This window comes from Mirounga leonina, unplaced genomic scaffold (genome assembly GCF_011800145.1).
Source record: "Mirounga leonina isolate KUSES-001 unplaced genomic scaffold, KU_Mleo_1.0 Mir_127, whole genome shotgun sequence".
In the NCBI taxonomy this organism is placed as follows: Eukaryota; Metazoa; Chordata; class Mammalia; order Carnivora; family Phocidae; genus Mirounga; species Mirounga leonina.
This window is the reverse complement of record NW_023270316.1, coordinates 8,892,941-8,912,663: the sequence shown is the minus strand read 5'-3', so window position 1 is coordinate 8,912,663 and position 19,723 is coordinate 8,892,941. Positions and strand designations below refer to the sequence as shown.

At 38.7% G+C, this 19,723-nt stretch overlaps 1 protein-coding gene across 2 annotated transcripts; it reads left to right on the top strand.

Annotated features, from left to right (window-relative positions):
- The first annotated feature begins 2,638 nt into the window (after window positions 1–2,638).
- LOC118009250 lies at window positions 2,639–19,138 on the top strand. 2 transcript variants are annotated; one of them, XM_035003069.1, is made up of 5 exons: window positions 2,639–3,691; window positions 4,379–4,458; window positions 14,681–14,844; window positions 15,590–15,707; window positions 18,152–19,138. In XM_035003069.1, the coding sequence occupies exons 2-5, from the start codon at window positions 4,389–4,391 to the stop codon at window positions 18,553–18,555; spliced, it is 756 nt and encodes a 251-aa protein (XP_034858960.1). In that variant the 5' UTR covers window positions 2,639–3,691; window positions 4,379–4,388; the 3' UTR covers window positions 18,556–19,138. The 2 variants fall into 2 exon arrangements, with proteins under 2 accessions (XP_034858960.1, XP_034858961.1); XM_035003070.1 differs by lacking the exons at window positions 2,639–3,691; window positions 4,379–4,458 and adding exons at window positions 10,625–11,538; window positions 12,711–12,777.
- The last annotated feature ends 585 nt before the right edge of the window (window positions 19,139–19,723 follow it).

The window sequence follows — 19,723 nt, the reverse complement described above, 5'->3', positions numbered from 1 at the left end:
TATTCTCATTTCTCAAAGCTACTTATAATTGGGAGTTTTCTGCATATATGTAAGTAGTACTTTTGTTAAAATTTAATTTTGTTGCCTTTCATAGATAATTTACGTTTGTTTTGCACTACACTAGTTGGGGTGAAGGCTAAGCTGCTGTAGCAAAGAGATCTTCATATACAATGGCCTACACAAGCTGGATCATTATTTATCTCCTCCTCAACAGGCTGGCCAATCTGAGCTGGTTAGGTGGCTGTCCACCGTGAGGTCATTCAGGGTCCCAGGTTCAGCCATCTCCTAGGCTGCTGTCTTGCTTGAATGGTCTTGGTCACTGCTATATCTGCATTTCAACCTGCTGGAAGAGGAAAGAACCAAAGCCCTGGCAAAAAAAAAAAATGACTTTTTTTTTTTTTTTTAAGATTTTATTTATTTATTTGACAGAGACAGAGACAGCGAGAGCAGGAACACAGCAGGGGGAGTGGGAGAGGGAGAAGCAGGCTTCCTGTTGAGCCGGGAGCCCGATGTGGGGCTCGATCCCAGGACTCTGGGATCATGACCTGAGCTGAAGGCAGACGCTTAACGACTGAGCCACCCAGGCGCCCCCACAATGTCATTTGTTAAAAATCACTTATTCTGTTGAATTGAATCGACTATCCAGTATTCTTCAGAAATACTCAGAAATGTAATCTCTACCTGGACTATGTACCCAGGAAAAGGAAAAATGGATATACAGCTTATGCTGCAAATATGATATTTATAGAACATTTTGGTATTTATCCTTTTTTTCTGTAAATCCTCTGACCAAGGCATATCCTTTTACAAGTGAAGAAACAAGCTTGGAGATACTTACCATCTTTACCAAATTCACCCATCCAGTAGGAAAGTGTGACCTGAACCCAAATCTTTCTTTTTCCCCCAAATTTAATTTGAAATTCAGGGTGCAATTTTACCTATAAAATAGGTTGCCTGTTTAAAACCAGCAGCAGCAAAGCAAATTTATCACTATTCAAAGTGAGTTGGTATACATGAGTGTAATGTAGGATGATGACCATCATATATACACTTTTTCTATAAAATTATCTTTCAGCTTACTAATCTTTTCGTCAGCTTTCTCTACTGTTGCTGTTAAACTCATCTGTTGAGTTCTTTATTTCATGTATTGTACTTTCAGTTCTATTTTCTTGACTAATTTTTATAGATTCTAGTTCTTTGGTGTAATTCTTGTCATCTATTCTTTGAATATCTTCATCACAGTTACTTTAAAGTCTGTGTTAAACAATTCCAATATCTGGGTTACCTGTGGGCTTGTTTCTGTTGTCTGTTTCTTGGTATGATTAGTAAACTCGGAGTGAATGCTGGACATTGTGTATAAAGAATTGTAGATGTTGTGGATCTTCCTCTGCAGAGGATTCCGGAAGGTACTCTGGCAGGCAGCAGAGGGAAGATCACCTGACTATAAGCAGGACCGAGTGGATTCAAGCCTGGCTTGCAGTCTTTATAAGACTCCATCTTCCAGTTTCTCCCCATTACTAAAAAAGTAGTTTTTCGGGGGTACCAACTGACACCGGGGGTGTTTCTTATTGTGCGATTTACTCTGCTTTCAGCTACTCTTTGCTTGGAAAATTAGCCTCTTGCCCTAACATCTTATTGAGTAAGTGCCTTGAGTGAAGAGTCAGTGCTGAGTGTGGGGTTTATTTCTCTTGCTTCCTGGGATCTTGGGCTCCCAATTCCTGGCTGCCTTGTCAGCTCCAAACACTATTCTTTGTCTTCCCAATTCTGTGCGATCACGTGAAGCTCTCCTGGCATCCTTCCTTGCCTTCCCTTTGGCTTCTCAGCCTCTTTATTATCAATAATCAGCAAAAACATGGAATTCTTGGCTACCTTGGCAGCTCTCTCCTGACCACGTGTGTGTGTGTGTGTGTGTGTGTAATCTGCTTTTCTAGTTCTCGGAAGCAGAGGTGTGCTATAAGCTACTTACAGGTGGAGGCAGAGGTCTCTATGTACTTTTCAAACAGTTCAGTGTAACTGAAATAATCATTGTCATCATGTCAGTTTAAATGATCTATTTAGGGATTCTGCCTCTTAAGAAATCTGGCACTGAGGTTTCATGATCTTTTAAATAACTCCTTGAAAAAGACAGGTAATTTTTATTCACCAAATGATTATTCTTGTTTTAAAGAAAGCCAAAAAAGAGGATGTCCCCTGCCCAGAATTAACTGCCTATAAATAATAGTTTTCATTGTTTAGGATTTTGCAATTTGCAGAATTTTTTTTTTTTTTTTACCTACCATATTCCTCTCACAGATATATAGAGTACCTTTTATATCCCTGTTTTATAGATGAGGAAGCCAAGAAACACATTAAGTAAATACCTCAAATCCCAAGCAAATTTAAAATTAGGCTCCCTTGGGCGCCTGGGTGGCTCAGTTGGTTGAGCGACTGCCTTCGGCTCAGGCCATGATCCTGGAGTCCCGGGATCGAGTCCCACATCGGGCTCCCTGCTGAGCAGGGAATCTGCTTCTCCCTCTGACCCTCCCCCCTTTCATGTGCTCTCTCTCTCATTCTCTCTCTCAAATAAATAAATAAAATCTTAAAAAAAAAATAAAATAAAATTAGGCTCCCAGACTGCTAGTCCCATCCAATACATTCACGTGACCTCAAGCCAACTTTGTATAAAGTATTTCTTAGAAGCTGTACCTACACTCCTCTAAGTTTATTTAACTTTACAATATTGCTCGATTTTGTTACCTATAGTAACTTCTTATTAAGGACATTCTGAGTGACCAGGGAGATTTATACGTGCTCTGAGATGCAGCCATGCGTGTGCACGTGCAACTGTTCGGGTAACAGACACCCTCCGCCTTCCGCTTCAGTCCTAGTCGGAAGGAATTACAGTTGGATGCCTGTGCCCAGAGTGCTACTTCACACATCCTCTAACTTTCTGGTGCGGCTGTCTGATTCTAAAAATGATGCTCACACCCAGACATGTGACAGAAAAAGTACGCAGCCTCCGTCCCACTGGACGTCATAGCTGTGGAGTCCTAAATAACTCTTGGCATCGAAGTTAAAAAAGGGGTCGCTCTGCTCAAATAGTCTTCACTCGCTTGTAGCACTGGTTTATGTTCACTCACTGGCTCTAGCTCTGTTTGTGAGACACAGGGAATATTCCTATTTTCCAGCCCCCTTATTTACGTGCATTCCAGCCTCATTGCTGTACCCCCGAGGCTTGGAAGCTGCAGCTGTCAGGATCCTAATCCCTCCTGCGAGGACTTGCTGCCAGTGTGCTTGCTTCGGAGCTGGCCTTTCCAAGCACCCTCAGAGGTCTCTCCAGCAAAACAAAAGCTGTGTGGATGATATTTTTTAAACTTCTAGAACTCAGCTAACCCGTTTAGGTATGTCCGGACTTAACATTTAACAAACGTTGACCTTCAGGCAGACACGTGTAGTAAAGACTGCTTTTTTTTTTCCTTAAATGGAAGAGGAACTAAATTGGGAACAAAACGCGTGACCACGTTTGCTGTTGTTTAGCTGGTGACCTCAGGGACGTTATTTAACTTCATGCTTTCTTCATCTGTAAGCTGCAGGAGAAAATGATTTGTCTTCTAACTTATTGAGACATACTGCAAAGAAAAATGTGGTGGCTGTGAAAAGTGTTCTGGGATCCTTGGAAGAAGGGAGTGCTATATAAATTCACGGGAGTACGGTGATTATTTATAATATGAACCAAAACTGAAATGTAAAACATCAAATCGTTTTTTCCTGAAGCTGGAATAACAGTTGGTTAAACTTATTCACATGATATGCTCTATTTGAGAGGCACAAAAAACTTTAATTTCTTCAATTTTACATATATTTGGTGACATGGTATATGGGTTCTTTAATGTGAAAGCTACTCAAAAGACCATTTGGTGGTTGGTCTATTAGACATTGGGTTCTTACTAATGATGTACTGATAGAAACAAGTGAACTTTGCCTCTGTTGCTATTTTAGATTAATGCTGTGGTTTTCACTACACTGAACGAAATTCATTTTCTCCCAATGTTTTAATCACCTCTTAAATGTGAAGATTGCTCTCCGACCAGTCAATATAAAGAAGATGCCTTTCTTAGTGATAGCTGAGGTAGTCTCTAGTGAAGTAATGTCTTTTTTTCTTCCAGTAGCTTTTAAAATTTCTGACTCTGAAGCCTTTGTCCAAATTTTGATTTGTACTGCATAGATTGTGTTTGGGGGGGTCTATCTTAAATCACAATTTATTAATATATGAAATTTTAATAGAATTTTCTATGGTATGTTTGATGTTACTTCAGCTTTATTAGGTATATAAAAGCACTTAACACACACTTTTGAATTAATTATTACCAGTTGATATTTTAATGTATTATTTGCCTAGTTTTCAAGAAATGATCAAGAAAACATCAATATATAGCCATCCATTAGTTCATCGCTTAATGGATCCAGGAGTTGAAAAAGGTAAATTATTTTATGTTTCTTTATATAATTTGACCAATTCTAAGAAGACAAACAACTAATAGAATATAAGTGCTTACCTTCTCAGTGTTCCCTAACGTCTTAAAGAGAGCAAAGACTTGTCAATTGCATATTGCATCTTGGCTTGCATTTGCTAACCTGAAAATATCTATAATAATGCGGAATGTCTACTCTGATACCTATGGTCCTGATGATATGTTAGGGATAATTTTGACAAATTAAATATATAGACTTGCTAAGTAGTTAGAATTTTTTTTTTGATATGAAAAAGAAGAATAAATTTTTTCCCCAAGTGCTATACACTACATACATGATTGTGATTTCTAACATATTTCTTTTTAGATAGGAAGAGAGATAAAAATAGTTTTGTGTAAGGCTACAAGTTTTTATGAATGCCTGCATGAAAGATGATTTTAGACTATAAAAACATTTTTAGTCTGTGTTTATGGTTCCTCTGATGTATTAATAGAGACAAATACATAATGTGATTTGACCTTTCAGTATAAGGAGAATTTAAGTTTGAATTCTGCTATAATTGTAGTTATTTGAAACAGACTTCCCATTTTTACATCATTTTAAATATCGAGAGTGCCTTTGCATGGATTATGTAATGTAGCTATCCCCATTGACTTGAAATGAAAAGTGCAGACAGACACTCTTGATGTAGACCTGAAGAGCTAGTACTATGTTTTTGTAGAACATTTGTCATGCAAATTTAATTATCTTGGCTTCTTTCTTCTTCTCTCTCCTTTATCTACACATGGATGTTTTCTAAGAGTTGTAGTCCTTTCCCCCGCCCTCCCCCCCTTTTTAGGCATATCAGGTGGCCTCTACCTACGTGAGCATATCTTTAGGCCAAGAGAGCTGGGAGTATACCCAGTGTTGGCAGCCTACATGGCTTTAACGCAATGGTTTTACTGTAGTGATTTTTGCAAACCTAAACATTTGAAGTCGTAATCACTTAGAGAATCCAACCATTTAGATGATTTGAATGAAGATGCAATTTCTGTGCAGTTTATGAATAAAATTTCATCATTATCATTATCATTAGTAACAATGCTTGGTTTCAACTGTGCATACGATAATTTGTCAAATTACAAAGGAAATGGGAGAAGTTCAAGGTAAGGTCGAGACAGAACTAGTGTTAAAAATTTTTATAACACGAGAAAACACACCCATAATCATCTAGATAGCCTAAAGCTTTAAAAATATGTTCACAGGCAGATTAAGTGTGTGCTGTGGGGGCAGAGTCAGATGGCTTTTTGTTGGAAAGACGTCCACTAACCAGAGGAACACTCAGTTCTTTAGTGCTGAAGGATACTGACTTTACCTGTCCTAACTCTTATACTTAGTATCTTGTGCTTGAAAAAGATGGAGCAAACCTATAGCCCAGTTCTATTTCAGCGCTTGCCTGAAGGTCCAAGAATTATAGGATGTCACTAAGTTATACACAGATTACAGTTAGGACTGTGGCACATACCAAATAGTCCTCTGTCTATGGTTTCTAATGCTACATTAAGAGTCTAAGCTGTCTAAAACCTTATCCACATTAACTATTCCAAATATCTTGTGTTGCCTACCTCTTGCTGACAGCTACCCTCCGGCTGTTATCCCACATGGCAGTGTGTTATAACATAGCTCCTCAGGCTCTGTGGACTTGGAGCAGGTTCGTCCTAACCCAAGGCTCAGTGATTTCTGTGCATGACTCCCAAATCTGCCCCTTTAACTGCTTACTTGATGTCCTCCGTACTACCTTGTGTCCATTCAGAGCCCTCCAGAAGCAGATGCCAAAATGGGATTAAATGTGCAGGAGATTTACTGGGGGAAATGTTTGTGGACGATAAAGAAAGAAGGGACAGAAGTCGGTGGGGAGAGCCATCAGATCACGATGCAGTTCTGACACGTGTGAGAGGAGAGGGAGCAAGTCTCCCACTAGACGCATGTTGTCAGTGGAAGGGGAGGGAAGTGGCGTTAGGGGGCAGTCCCGGGGGAGTCATGGCCTCTGAGGAGCCAAAGGGACCGAGCTGGAGCCATTGGGCAGCTGTGCTCCCAGCGGCACCCTCCCTTAACCTGAATGGCACACCTCTGTGGCCAGCGTGTCATACCACAGAGTAATGCATGTTAAGAAAATAATTTCCCTTTGCAGATTTACACCCCTGCCCAACCTATATTTTCTATCTCAGTTTATGGCAACTTCATTTTCCTGGCTGCCCAGAAATCTAGAATCATCCTGGTCCCTCCTCCTCATACCGTTCATCATTCCATCCCACCAATTTTACCAACTTATATTTCCTGACTCCTCATACCCTCTGACACCAATTGTCTTGATTCAGGTCTTTATTATTTCTTCTTGGGACTGTTGTAAGTACCTTCTGCCTACCTGGCTGCCCCACTCTGGGCCAGGGCCCTTTCTTTATCCTCTCTACATCTTCCTTTTTAGTTTTCTCTATAGCTGCATGATCTCTTCAAAAATTCAAATCCTGTCACATTCACCTTCTGCCTAAAATTCTTCCATGTCTCATTATTTCCAATAGGACAAAATCAAGACTTCTTAGCATGACTTAAGTATTTTATCTCATGCTACAACGCCACTCATCCTACATTTTAGTTCTCAGAGTTTCCCAAACTGGAAAACTGCCAAGAGTCTTTTTGCCAGTGGGCTTTTGCATGTGCTGTTTTCTCTGCACGATGTGTCTTGTCTTCTTATTTGACTCGTAGACTCATCATCATCAGGGCTCAGGTCATTCTTTTCTTTTTTTTTTTTTTTTAAAGATTTTATTTATTTATTCATTAGAGACAGAAAGAGAGAGGCAGAGGGAGAAGCAGGCTCCCCGCCTAGCAGGGAGCCCGATGCGGGACTCGATCCCAGGACCCTGGGATCATGACCTGAGCCGAAGGCAGACGCTTAACCATCTGAGCCACCCAGGCGCCCTCAGGTCATTCTTTTCTGAGCTCTGCAAGATGTGGAGCTTTCTCTATCTATTTTTGAGTCTGTTATAACATTTATATGTTGCTCTATCTTTATATTCATAGCACCCAGGTACTGAATAAAATGAGTGAATGAATGAATTAGCTATGACTGAGGCCTGTTGGACTTGCAGTTTGCTCATTGGTAATGATCTTGTGTTTCTGGTCCCCAGTCCGTTGGCTCCTCTCAGAACCGAGTATAATGTATTATTTAGGGATATCAGGTGAAAATCGTTCACAAGCATCTTTATAAATCTTTACAGAGTTGGATTATGAAGAAGAAAGTTTATCTGAGTAATTCTATTGCTGTTTAAGGGACGTATCAAACTATAGTCTGAGGCAGTAGTTTTAACGTAGTGGTTGAAGGACTACAGCACGTATAATTACTAATGTGAGAATCATTCATCAACTCATGGTATGTGTTTAAATAGTAACCTGAACAACTATCAGCTAAAACTAATGTATTTTCCACATATTGAATAAAAATCACTCTTAAATATATCAGTCTGCCTCAAACGTCTTCAGAACACAAGTGTGAGTGTCAAGTTTGCCTGTCAGTTGTTGCCCTGGAGTGGGGATCTACCACCACTTCCAAGGCTCAGGAATTCATGCTTGGCTCCTAGACCCAATGCTGCTGCTTTAGTTCAGCTTTGCCTGGATTATTGCAGTAGTCTTCCAAGAGCTCCTAGTGTAGCCTCAGCCGCTGCTGCCAGAGGTGAGTGCCTCAGTGACAAATTTGCTCACGTCAGTTCCTGCCCTAACCCCTCACCTTAGAGAACAAGGGTCAACATTTGTTCTATTTGTTCCCGCAAGTGCAACCCCGACCTGCTTCTGTAGGCTTATTTTCTACAACACCCCAACAGGTACCTTGGAAACCAGCTCCATGGGTCTTTTGACCACTCCCCTGGCCTGTCTCCCCGCAGTGGTAGGCGGTTCATCTCCCTTCTCGGCCTGGCCGCCTTCCTCTTCCCCCCGCATGTTCAAATGTCTCCTCCTTGAGAATGCTTCTTCTGATTCACCAACCAGTGGTGCTTCCCAAAGCACTTTAGAAATACTTCTTTTATTGTGCTTATCATACTTCATTCACAATTGCTTAGGTGTCTGTCCCCACAACAATCCAGCAGCAGACATCGAGTACAACTAATTTTGTTTTGTTTTGTTTTTGTTTCCCACTTGCATCCTGAGCAGCCCAGTAAAAGATGAATTGTCCTTCTTCTGTAAATGTAGCATCATTTGATCCACTTGATCAAAGATAACCTCTGTATATTCTTGAAACTAAGCAGACCTCCAGACAAAAAATATTCGTGAACTCTTTTCAAGAATTAATTTTAACATCAGGCCCAAGACCTTGACATTGCTGAGGCATTCAGAATTCTATCTTTCAGTTAGCCTGTGACCATTTACTAATTGGAAAATATCTTTAACTTTTTTTTTTTAAATCTCTGGCTATTTCTAAGAGACACATGACATTCATCTTTGAATAGAAGATTCTGTTGAATGACAAGACCCTTTCATGTAGTAGAGGGGATTTTACTTTAAATTTTGCTGACAGGTTTTCATGATAGCCCTCAAATGGAAGCTTAAATTCACCTGTCATAGCTATTAAAGACATTTTTTGGTGTATTTCTGTGATATGACCCTTCCATTTAGTATTGTTGTTATTGACCTTAAAAGTATAAAAGAGAAAAATATAGATGGTGCTTCTGTTTTTGAAGGCTAGCTGTAATCTAGCCTCTGAAGTGAATTCACTGTTAGATTTTCCTCCTAAGAAAAGCATCATCATAATGTAGCAGAATCCTGCTAATTTTCACTTCATACTTGAAATTGTTAATTCTCAGGAGAACAAGAGCACCTGGTAGATTTTATTCACTATCAGCAAAGATTTAATAGCAGGAAAATCGTGTGAAGTCTTTTTTGTATCAAAGAGCATTAAAATAAGCCCAAAATAGCAACATAATTGTAATATTGTCTTGATTATGTTTTATTTAGTTTGTTTTGATATTTATGTTTTAATATTAAACTCATTAATAAAATACACTCTTAAGATTGTAGTAGATAGCTTTTATCAAAAGATACAGCTTTCTGCTTTTCATATAGGAAAGTCAAGATTCAACATTTTGTGTAACATTACTCAGTTTTAGTTACTTGTCTCAGGGCCTAAGTGCTAGGTAACAAGGAGAGAATATGTGTGGAAACAATATTCTTCAGAAATGTAAATTAGAATTCTATTGTATGATAATGTTATTAAATTTTGGAGGAAATTTCTCTTCAAATCTTAACTAAAGGCCAAAGAATATCTACTCTAATCACTCATTAATCTTCTCAAGATTCAATCCCATATTCAATAAATAACTAAGCATGTATTTTAAGGAACATATTCTTTGAATATTATTTGGGGGATAGATTTCTCCTTTTTATTACAAGGCTCACATAAGGATATATAGTGCTGCTCTTTCCACTAGATTTCAGTTTGGAGGCTCTTGTCATCAAGGTGGTGATATTGCTAAAACTTAAACATGTCTTTCGGTTTAAATAAATGACTGCTGTTAAAATTGTTACCTCAAAATCTTTAAATCAAAGTTAATGCTGAAAAACAGCAGTCAAAATTTTAAGATAGAAATAACCACACGTGTATATTTGCTTTTAAAATCCTACATATTACATCTAGACAAAGTATTTTAAGCAGCCAAGTTTGGTACATTTTGGTTTCCTGTTATAAATTATACTAACATTTTATGAGACTGACTTCTTAAGGAATGCCTGTAGTGTTTATATAGTATTTAAATGCAAAAGAGAATTTTTTTTTTTTTTAAAGATTTTATTTATTTATTTGACAGAGAGAGACACAGCGAGAGAGGGAACACAAGCAGGGGGAGTGGGGGAGGGAGAGGCAGGCTTTCCAAAGAGCAGGGAGCCTGATGCGGGACTCGATCCCAGGACCCTGGGATCATGACCTGAGCTGAAGGCAGTCGCTTAACCAACTGAGCCACCCAGGCGCCCCAAAAGAGAATATTAATATAAAACATTATCAATTAATTTTTATTCAACCTGACAATATTTTCTGTAAGATACATAGTCATCCTGGGTGTGTAATTAATTTTGAATGACCACATATAGATGGATAGAGCTGTGCTCTTTTAAGTGTATATGCAATTAATAGTGGCTATTGTTGTTTCATTAAATCTCTTTGAAGATCTTTTACTTTGGGAGGTGTAAGTAATTTTTGATTGTAATAATATATTCACATACATGTTTTTAAATCTCACTTCCTTATGAAGGTAAAGATGTGGCCATTCTAAAAAAATGGCTAGTTTTGTTTATTTAGAAAGACAGTAAAAAACCAGGACTCATTTGTTATTATACTGTTGTTAGGACTGTAGCATTAATCTGGTCCACTAACCTTTAAAAGAAACTGCAAAGTCAAAGACGTCAGGTTGTAGCAGTAAATATTCACTGGCAAAGTTTTTATATCAAAGATTGGAACTTTAGGAGATGCTCCTGGGATTTAGTGTACTCTAACATCTATTAATCCCTGATACCTTGGGTGACTTGTCAAAAAGTGCTCCACTTACAAAGGGCATGCAAGGAGGCCCAAGAGGGCACATTCAGCGAAAGGTCAAGGACGCAATTACTGTTTCCTGCTTTTCCCTAAGGAACTTCTGCAGCAAATGCTGCCCCCACCCCCACCCCATCTCAGCAAGGCCTGTGAATATAATGAAATGAAAGTTCAAGTTCCAGTAAAACATATTACGAATTTTTTTTTTTAAAGATTTTATTTATTTATTTGATAGAGAGAGACACAGTGAGAGAAGGAAAACAAGCAGGGGGAGAGGGAGAGGGAGAAGCAGACTCCCCACGGAGCAGGGAGCCCGATGCGGGGCTCAATCCCAGGACCCTGGGATCATGACCTGAGCTGAAGGCAGACGCTTAACTGACTGAGCCACCCAGGCGCCCCTATATTTTTGGTTCTTAGAGCTCTTCTTGCATGTGAACGCATGCCATAGTTGAAGAAGTACAGTGAAATGGATTTGAAGAGGTGGCTCTTGCTGAAGAATATCAGTTTTTCATCTCTGTTTTCCTGTATCTCTGCCAAAGGTCAGTGTTTGTGCTGGTGGTGGAGTGGGTGTAGACTGGGCCCTTCCTATGGCATTAAGTTAAGTTAGAGTTTTTTTGAGGAGTACCTGTTTCTGTGTGGATCCTTAGAAGGACTCTACTGAGGGATCACAAAATATAGGATAGGAAATCATATTGACAGGAAGTCCCCCCAGGTTTGTGGCCTCTGAGGGAAGTTTTCAACAATGTCAAACTTGATCTACCTCCATCTAGCCATTCTGCTCCCTGAATACTGGGGAATGATGTTATCAGATCTCATAGGACAGAGTTGGAAATAACATCTCTTAGGACTTAGGGACTCAACATTGTCACTTCTACTTATTCTTGCCTCAATGCAGTGGAGAAGTTTAAAAGTCTCTTGAGGTTTTCACATACTCTTGAGTCCAGAATTTTTAAGACTGGCACTGGAGATATATATATATAAAATTTTTTTTTTTTGCTTGTTTTCCTCTGTCCTAAAATTTTGGAACATGTTTTAAAAATAAAAGTTTGCTCACCTTGGAGCTTACTTTTAGGAGTAATAGACAAAAAATCGGTGGTGTCAGATTTTGGCTTAATATTGAGAAGAATTTTCAATAATCATATTTTCTAAATGTATCTTGTGAAGTAACATATTTACCCTTATTGGGAATATTCAAAGAGGCTGAACAAGCTGATATGTAGTTTACAACCAACATGAGCATGAGGTGCAATAGAAGGTATCTGAAGTGTTTTCCATCTTGACATTCTAGGATTTTTTTTTTTAAAGATTTTATTTATTTATTTGACAGAGAGAACACAAGCAGGGGGAGTGGGAGAGGAGAAGCAGGCTTCCCGCTGAGCAAGGAGCCTGATGTGGGGCTTGATCCCAGGACCCTGGGATCATGACCTGAGCTGAAGGCAGACGCTTAGTGACTGAGCCACCCAGGTGCCCTGACATTCTAGGATTCTATGACATTTTATTTTTGAGTGATGCATCTGTTTTAAAACTTTGAATAATTGCAGTGTTGGAAATTGTGAAAGTTTTTAATTTTTGAGATTTGGGAAATAAGTTTTCTAGGAGGAGATTGTCTTCTATGAGGACCAGAATAAGAAATTTTTGTATTGCCCCCAAATTTCTTGGAAATACTTGTATTTGTTATTTGTTTATTTACTTGCTTATTTTTGGATCTCAGGACTGAGGTGTGAGTTAATCATGCCCATCAGGTCATGATGCACTCCCATCAGGCAAGACTCCACCTTGTATGTATATCCATCCGTATGTTCCTTCCTTCCACCCTCCCCTCCCCTCTCCTCCCCTCCCTTCCTTCCTTCCCTGCCCCTCCCTTTCCCTACTTCTTCTTTTAAGCATTAAGAACTATGCTGAAGAGAACTAGGCCTGGATTGAGTGCTGGGTTGGGGAAGTGGCTAGCAGGACTCTAGCCAGACTCAGAGAATAGAAAGGAGACTTGAAAAGTCAATGGGTGTTAAGAATTGGTATAAGAAATACAAAGCTTCTCTATTAATGCAAATCATAGATCAAAGGTTAAACTTAAGACACATTTCCTTCCTGAAGCCATTCATTAGTGACCCTCACCACAGTGCATTCCCCCTTACTTATTTAACTCTAGAATTTTCTTTTATTCTAGAGTTATAGTCGACTAGTAAGAATTGTAGATATTTAAGGTGTGTGAATTATGTTTTGATATATATATAGATGTATAGATGTATAGATATATAGAAATGAACACAGCAATCAAGCTAATTGACATATCCATCACTTCACATAGTTACTGTTTTCTTGTTTTTGTGATGAGAACACTTAAGAGCTACTCTCTTAGCCAATTTCAAGTATACATTATTATTAACTATAGTCACCATGCTATGCATTGGATCTCCAGAACTTACTAATCTTGCGTAAATGAAACTGCACCCTTTGACCAATATCTCCCCATTTCCCCTACCCCTGCTCCTGGCAACCACCATTCTACTCTCTGCTTCTATGAGTAAGTATAGAATTTTCAATTAATTTAATTCTGATACCTCACAATCCAATATTTTTGTTTATATGGTGATCATGTTAATATTATTTAGTTTCATGACCAAGATATAATAAGTTATAATAATGATAATGATTTATTGAGCTCCATGTAATAGCCAAGGTGCTAAGCACTTTACATACAGCATCTTGTTTAAATCACCCAGCACTCTTTGGTGCTATCTTCTATCTTTCACATTTTACAAAGGAGGAAATAGAGACGTAGAGAAAGATGTGTGTCTTGCTCCATAACTAGTTTGTAAATTCTTAGAGACAACCAGTTTTTTTAAATTACATTCTAGCTTTTTAGGAGTAGAGAGGGGGCTTTGGAACAATAAAAAAAAAAAAAAAGAACTCATATTTTGGCTCCTTCATTTACAAGTTGCATGAACTTGGTCAAGTTAATAAGGCTCTCTGAATTTTAGTTTTATTGCCTGTAAAAGCGCAAATAATAATGCCTACCTCACAAAATTATTGCAAAAATTACATGAAATAAAATGAAATTACATGAAATATCATATATGATATATTTAACATGGTCTGGCTTGTTAACTATGTGCTCAGTAATTGGTATTGTTGCTTATGAACTTTATCCAATGTCGCGGATGTTAAGATGCCATGAGTTGCCCAAAGTAATGGTATAAAAACAAGTAATAATAAAATAATACAAAGGTGTGTTTTTGGATGGTATTAAATATCTTTTGCCTAAGTAAAGGCAGGTCATAAAGGATATACTACTATACATTATTGACAGGAATTACACTATGTAGCCATTGTGAATAGTCAAGATCTTATGTTCCATCACCAATCTTTCTCTCTTGTTCTAGATGAATAGATTGGTAGCCCTTGAAATATATTGCTTTTTAAAAAGTATATCAATTATTATTTGTTTCATGTGGCTTTGCAGAAACGAATTATTATTTGTTTCATGTGGCTGTGGATGTATGAAATGTTAGCTTATAGTATGAGTTATTTTAAAATAGTTTACCTTACTCTTACACTGCACTTAAAGTCAATGAATATTCAAAAGTAACTTAGAATGAGTAGAAATGCTACATTTCCATCAGGTTCTTTTTCCCGGTTCTTACCAACGCAACCACAACCATTGACTTTTTCTTTTCCTTTCAGAGAAGAGAGATGATGACAACAAGAAGGTGGTTGCAGAGATCATGGCAAGATGTTTTGTTCCAAGTCTAATAACAACCACTTCCTGGGAGGGGTTTCATTTTGTCGGTCATGAGATTCGGATTACTGAAGCCATGGATTGTTATGGTGCTGTTGTTTGGCCATCGGTATAATTTCACACAGAATTTGCACATTTCAATGGTTTTCCAACCAGTTTTGTTCCTTATTGTGTACTATTTGGAAGGAAAAAATAGGTTCCACAGTTCTATTTTGTGACCTCAAACAATGCTAAAACTTAGAAATCACGAGATTGGGAAAATGCTTCCACCAATTAATTCTATTTTTGACTTGTAGGATTAATAGAGAATGCTGTTTAAACCTTCAGTGTTTTGTGACTGTGGGAGTTTAGAATAGCAAACATTTTTATTTCCCATTCAGTTGGCTCCATTTGAGTTAAATAATCATAATGAAATCTATCAGTCTCAACATGCAGAATGTTCTACAAGGTCACCAATCCTTTACCAGTTGTCCATGAAGGGTGCAGACCCCCCCTCTTCTCTCCACTGTCTGCCCCAATCCCACACACTTCTTTTAAGTGACTATTATTATTATTACTATAAGTTGCTTTCTTTAAAGATAATCATATCTAAGCAACTGAGTTCCATAGTTTCATTTCTCTTATCTCCCCAACAACCCTCAAGGACTTTTTCTAGTCTAAATGTTGAACCTATTGGAGGATGTACTTCTGTTGATAATTTTCTGTAGTGGTGTGAACATATTCACACATACATTCACATGTGTCCATGCATCATAGCATTAGTGTATATAGTATACTTATATAATAGACTTTTATTTTACTTTCTGTTATTACTTGCCAAGCACTACTTTTTTCTTTTTTAAAAACTTTCATAGGCCCTCGTTCTATGCTATTTTCTGGAAACAAATGTGAAGCACTATAATATGGTTGACAAAAATGTGATTGAAATTGGAGCTGGAACAGGGCTAGTCTCCATCGTGGCAAGTTTACTTGGTAAGTAGGTATTTTTGATTGAACGGGGTCAGAGAATTTAATGATCAGATGTTATTAGCTGCTTTTACTATCCAGTTTACTCTGACCTAGGCCTATTTTTAACTCCTTAATTGTTTGAATGGGCTTCATCAAGAAACACTACCAATTTTAAAGTCACCTTACTGGTTTGTTTGAGAATTTTCTGGGAAGTTGTATTAATTCTGCTCATGGAGCACCAATGTCACAAGTGTATTCTAATTGGGAGGTGCGCTCAGGCCTCCTGGCTGCTGGAGGAGGCGTGTGGGCCACAAGGCCCAGACAGAATCTTCTGCTGCTGGCTCTGGTGGTCTTTATTTAGATGTTAGCCATATTTCAACATTCCAGGTAGCTGTACATTCCTTGTAGATTTTGAAGTCCTATGCTTTCATGAAAAAGCACCTGTTAGAACGAAGGAGTATTATCAATCATGTCTGCTTCTAATTTTACACATTTTCCCTTGAATTTCTTTTCTTTTTTTAAAATTTATTTTATTTTATTTTTTTAAAAGATTTTATTTATTTATTTGACAGAGAGAGAGAGAGCACAAGCAGGGGGAGTGGCAGGCAGAGGGAGAGGGAGAAGCAGGCTCCCCGCTGAGCAGGGAGCCTGATGTGGGGCTTGATCCCAGGACTCTGGGATCACGAGCTGAGCCGAAGGCAGACACTTAACTGATAGAGCCACCCAGGCTCCCCTTGAATTTCTTTTCTCAGTTCATCTCCATTCTTCTTTGGGGACCCCCTTCTTTTCTCACCAGCATTTCCTTTTCTCATGACACGTGTGACAGTCTCTATGAATGCCTGAGCCTGCTTCACTTCAGTCTCTCTCTGTTGTTGTTACCTGTTTCGTTGCCTTAATTTAGCTGCCTTCTCTGGTGTGCGCTACCCAAATCTGTCTTGATTTTCTTGATCTCTAGAAGTGCATACCTGCCACTCTAAAATCTTGAGAGGAATTCAAGATTTAGCCATTTACAACTTTCTAAACACTGGGGAAATGAAGTCCTCCCCAAATATTTTTTTTAAAAAATTGCTCCTTCCTGATACTGCTTTCTAAAGTCACCATTCCGTTTAATATGGGTGGTCAGTGGCACCACTGGATTTATACCTGAAGGCTTCCTGATCAGGAGCACATTTGTGCTTTGGGAAGTCATTTGTTTCACTAAAAAGAATTGATCCTTTTAGGCTGCTTGTATAACTTGACACAAATAATAAAAGATAGAGGCTTTGTTTAGTTAGTGTTCTAAGACTGGTGTTTGTTTACCTCTCTAGACACAAAAATCTTAATAGTCAGATGGTTTATATTCACTGTGGACGGGGGAATCTCCCTTTTCTTGGGATTTTAAAAGGATTTGTTGAAAATGACAGACCCACCCACACTAGAATGTGCCAACATATTTCTGTGATTCTGCCAATGATATGCATATTGTCCTCCCACTTTAATATTTCCCACAAAATACAATCACAATGGCCAGAGGAACTTGTCAGTGTGACTAAGGAATGGGTTCTTAACTGAGCTGGGCTGCGCTAGACTTTTCTTCCAGTTCTGCTTTCCTATTTCTTACCCCAGTCTGTTCTTGTCCGATGATGTGGAATTGGCCAATCCTAGATTTATTTACTCATTATTTTCAGGCTCTGCCACAGCTCATAGTTTAGGGCCAAATTTTATTGATTATCGGTTTCTACAATTTTGCCTCTCCCAATTTCTTCCTTCTACTCTTCACTTTTAACTTGGAGATTGTTCATATTTTCTTCATCTGAGTATTCTGTCCTGCATCTATGGTCTTTGGCTGTAGGAACACTATGCACATGTTGTGGCTAGGTTTTAAACATTTTTTGATGGGAAGATTCATACTTGTAAGGGGGTCAAGCTGAAAACTTGGGCATAAACATGGATGTCATGATGCTTCCAATGTAATTCTATTGAAAAGCCCTCTTTCCACACCTGAGCTCCTCTTGTTCAACAACAGGATGCCTGATGTTGTAATACACTCATTTGACCTCACATGACTTGGGCTCAGAATTCTTTTAGCAAAGAACAGATGTGCCTTTCAACAGTGACTTCTGATTGTTCCACTGAAGGTTCCAAATATTTTGATTTTTCTCTTTCTCTAGCTTATTTTTCTCCTAGCATGTAGTAGATAAATAACAAATAGCCACAGCAACAACGGTAAAACAAACAAAAAACCCAGGAGAACAGAAAAATGCAAGGGAGTTAAAAAGTGCAGTGGGAATCTAAATTTTTTTTTAAGGGGAAGTGTAAAGCTGCCTTAGCATCTGTTTTGAAGGGATTTCCCTCCTGTGTGTACCGACCAGTCTTTCCCTGGGGTTAGTGATTGTGCAGAATTGCAAATGCACCTTGGCTTGAAAACTGATTGCTTTACCTTATCCCTCGAGGGTTACTTTTCCTACTGTTCTTTGTTTCATACATAGGTGCACACGTGACTGCCACAGACTTACCTGAATTACTTGGAAACCTGCAATATAATATTTCCCGAAACACCAAAATGAAATGCAAGCATTTGCCTCGGGTTAAAGAGCTCTCCTGGGGCGTAGCTTTAGATGAGAACTTCCCCAGGTCTTCCAACAATTTTGACTACATCCTGGCAGCTGACGTTGTCTACGCCCACCCTTTCCTGGAAGAACTCCTCATTACTTTTGACCATCTGTGCAAAGAAACTACCATCATCCTCTGGGTCATGAAATTCAGGTTGGAGAAAGAAAATAAATTTATAGATAGATTTAAGGAGTTGTTTGACCTGGAGGAGATTTCCAGTTTCCCTAGCCTGAATATTAAGTTGTATAAAGCCCTGAAGAAAAGTTGGAGGAGTGCGTGATACCCTCAAGGAGGGCTTCGAAAGCAAAGCTGGTTTCTAGTAGAGTGTTCCTTTAAAGAAGATCCTGGATGATCTGACGTAGCATGACTTTCCCAAGGGGGACCCCCCCCGCAATGAACTTGCCTCACCCCAGACAGGGAGTTTCCCAGATACAGCACCTGGGTCCAGAGGGTGGCCTGTCCTACTGTGTGGTCATTGGTTAGGACAAGATCTGCTTTCCTTATCCCTCTATAGCACCATTTATTATTATTATCATTTTAATAAATGGTACTATTACTTTTAATGTTTAACTATAGGATAATTTTTAATGGTATCTCTAAAATGAACATTCCTATTGTTTTAAACATAAGCTTCTCTGATTCTCTCTTTAGGAATAAAGAAATAGCTTATAATGGGATCTGCAGGTAAATCTGAAAAGGCAGATGAATAATGTGATGGTAAATGTGAGATTATATTTTGTGGTTTTCATTAGTGCCAGTTTATAGGTGGTCTGTTGTCTCTGCTTTGTGGGGTGGGCCTCGAGTGCAACCTCTGAAATCAATCACGTTTATGGATTTGAGGTTATGGGCAAGGACATTTCACTCTAGTAAATGAAAAATGAATGGAAGCAAACATAAACACAGTTGAGATTTTGGAGGAGTTATTGTTTTATTTTTAAGCCAAGTACAGTTATGTTGAATCACAGAAACAGAGATAAATATAAAAACTCTGGGTTGAAAATACACATGAAAAGATTTAGGCCTCTAATCTCAAATAACCAGACATAGGACTGGTTTTAAAGTTTCAAGCTTTTGTGATGCACATATATAGACCTAGATATTTGAAATCCTATGTGATTTTCTTCACACGGACCTTAGAGATTAGAACAAAGACTGAAGTAATTAAAGTCAGTGCAAGGAGGGTAAAAATCGAAGATTGTGTCCCAGTGGTTCAGACTCCATTGGTGGGTGTCTACTCTTGCAATAGTCCTTAGGCTGTCATAGGGCCCCTGGGGTGGTGCTTATTCTCCTAGGCCCAGCCCTGTGCTTTGCTGGAAGTTCTCAGCCACTCAGGGTCCAGCACAACTGACAAAATGACTTCCTAGGGTCCTGATGTGTAAGGAGGATGCAAATATACTCCCAGTGGGTTTTTGGTTGTGTGGCCCATAGGGATGTCTCCCAGTTTACGT